Source organism: Protobothrops mucrosquamatus, unplaced genomic scaffold (genome assembly GCF_001527695.2).
Source record: "Protobothrops mucrosquamatus isolate PMUCROS unplaced genomic scaffold, P.Mucros_1.0 scaffold7457, whole genome shotgun sequence".
NCBI classification, from domain to species: domain Eukaryota; kingdom Metazoa; phylum Chordata; class Lepidosauria; order Squamata; family Viperidae; genus Protobothrops; species Protobothrops mucrosquamatus.
The window spans coordinates 8,892-10,264 of NW_015393258.1; the positions used below are offsets into that span (position 1 = coordinate 8,892).

A 1,373-nucleotide genomic window follows, 5' to 3' on the forward strand; every position below is an offset into this window, starting at 1 on the left:
TCTCCTTCTCCTCCTTCACTTTCTCATCTCTCCTCCCCTCCTCCTTCTCCTCATCTGCCTCCTCCTCATCTATCTCTTTTCATCTATCTCCTTCTCCTTCTCCTCTTTCTCATTCTATTTCTCCTCCTCCATCTTCATCTATCTTCTTCACCTTCTCTTTCTCCTCCTTTCTCATCTGTATTCTTCTCCTCCTTCCCCTTTTCACCTACCTACTTTTCATCTATCTCCTCCTCCTCCTCTATCTCTTTTCATCTATCTTCTTCTCCTTCTCCTCTTTCTCATTCTATTTCTCCTCCTCCGCCACTTCCTCCTCCTCCATCTTCTTGTCATCTATCTTCTTCACCTTCTCTTCCTCCTTTCTCATCTGTATTCTCCTCCTTCCTCTTTTCACCTATCTACTTTTCATCTATCACCGTCTCCTCCGCCTCCTTTTCATCTATCTTCTCCTTAACCTTGTCCTCCTCTTTCTCCTTCCCCTCTTCTTCCTCTTCCTCTCCTCCTCAACTTGATTCCTCTTTTGACCTTTCCTGAGCAGATTGCTGCCCCCACCCTGCTGCTGTACGTGGACGCTGGGAAGGACACCATGGTGAAACGGCTGCTGAAACGGGGAGAAACCAGCGGGCGCGTGGATGACAACGAGGAGACCATCAAGAAGCGTTTGGACACCTATTACAAGGCCACCGAGCCGGTCATCGCCTATTACGAGAAGAAGGGAATTGTACGCAAGGTGAGTCAGGATGATGGATTGAAATCTCTCATACAAATTTACCCTTTGTTTGAAATTGGTAATGCCGTTTTGGGGAGATGTATTTGAGACCAGAGAGAGTCATTTCAGCCACATGATATTGGCTGAGCCATTTGCCCCTTCCTTCCTTCCTTCCTTCCTTCCTTCCTTCCTTCCTTCCTTCCTTCCGCCCTCCCTCCCTTCTACCTTCTCCTTCCTTCCATCTTCCCTTTTCCTTCCTTCCTTTCCTTTCTTCTACCTTCTCCTTCCTCCCTTCCACCCTTCTTCCTTCCTTCCTTCCTTCCTTCCTTCCTTCCTTCCTTCCTTCCTTCCTTCCTTCCTTTCTTCCTTCCTTCCCCTTTACACTTAAACTGTGGCCCAGTGCTCTTCAACATCTTCATCAACGATTTGGACGAGGGGATAGATGGGGAACTCATCAAATTTGCAGATGACATCAAGCTGGCAGGAATAGCCAACACTCCAGAAGACAGGCTTAAGATAGAGAGGGATCTTGACAGACTTAAGCATTGGGTGCTATCTAACAAAATGAAATTCAATGGTGAAAAAAGCAAGGTTCTACATTTAGGCAAGAAAAATGCACAGGTGTAGTATAGGTGGTACCTTGCTGAATAATTGTAACTGTGAGAGG

The 1,373-nt window shown here is 46.5% G+C and overlaps 1 protein-coding gene across 1 annotated transcript in view; it reads left to right on the forward strand.

Annotated features, from left to right (window-relative positions):
• Positions 1-535: 535 nt before the first annotated feature.
• LOC107300564 (adenylate kinase isoenzyme 1-like) overlaps positions 536-1,373 on the forward strand; it is a gene marked incomplete at its 5' end in the record, with an annotated part of 3,127 nt that continues 2,289 nt past the window's right edge. The window contains one exon of the mRNA XM_015829877.1: positions 536-727. Within this exon, the coding sequence (XP_015685363.1) occupies positions 536-727 (192 nt within the window). The remainder of the gene's footprint in view (positions 728-1,373) is intronic.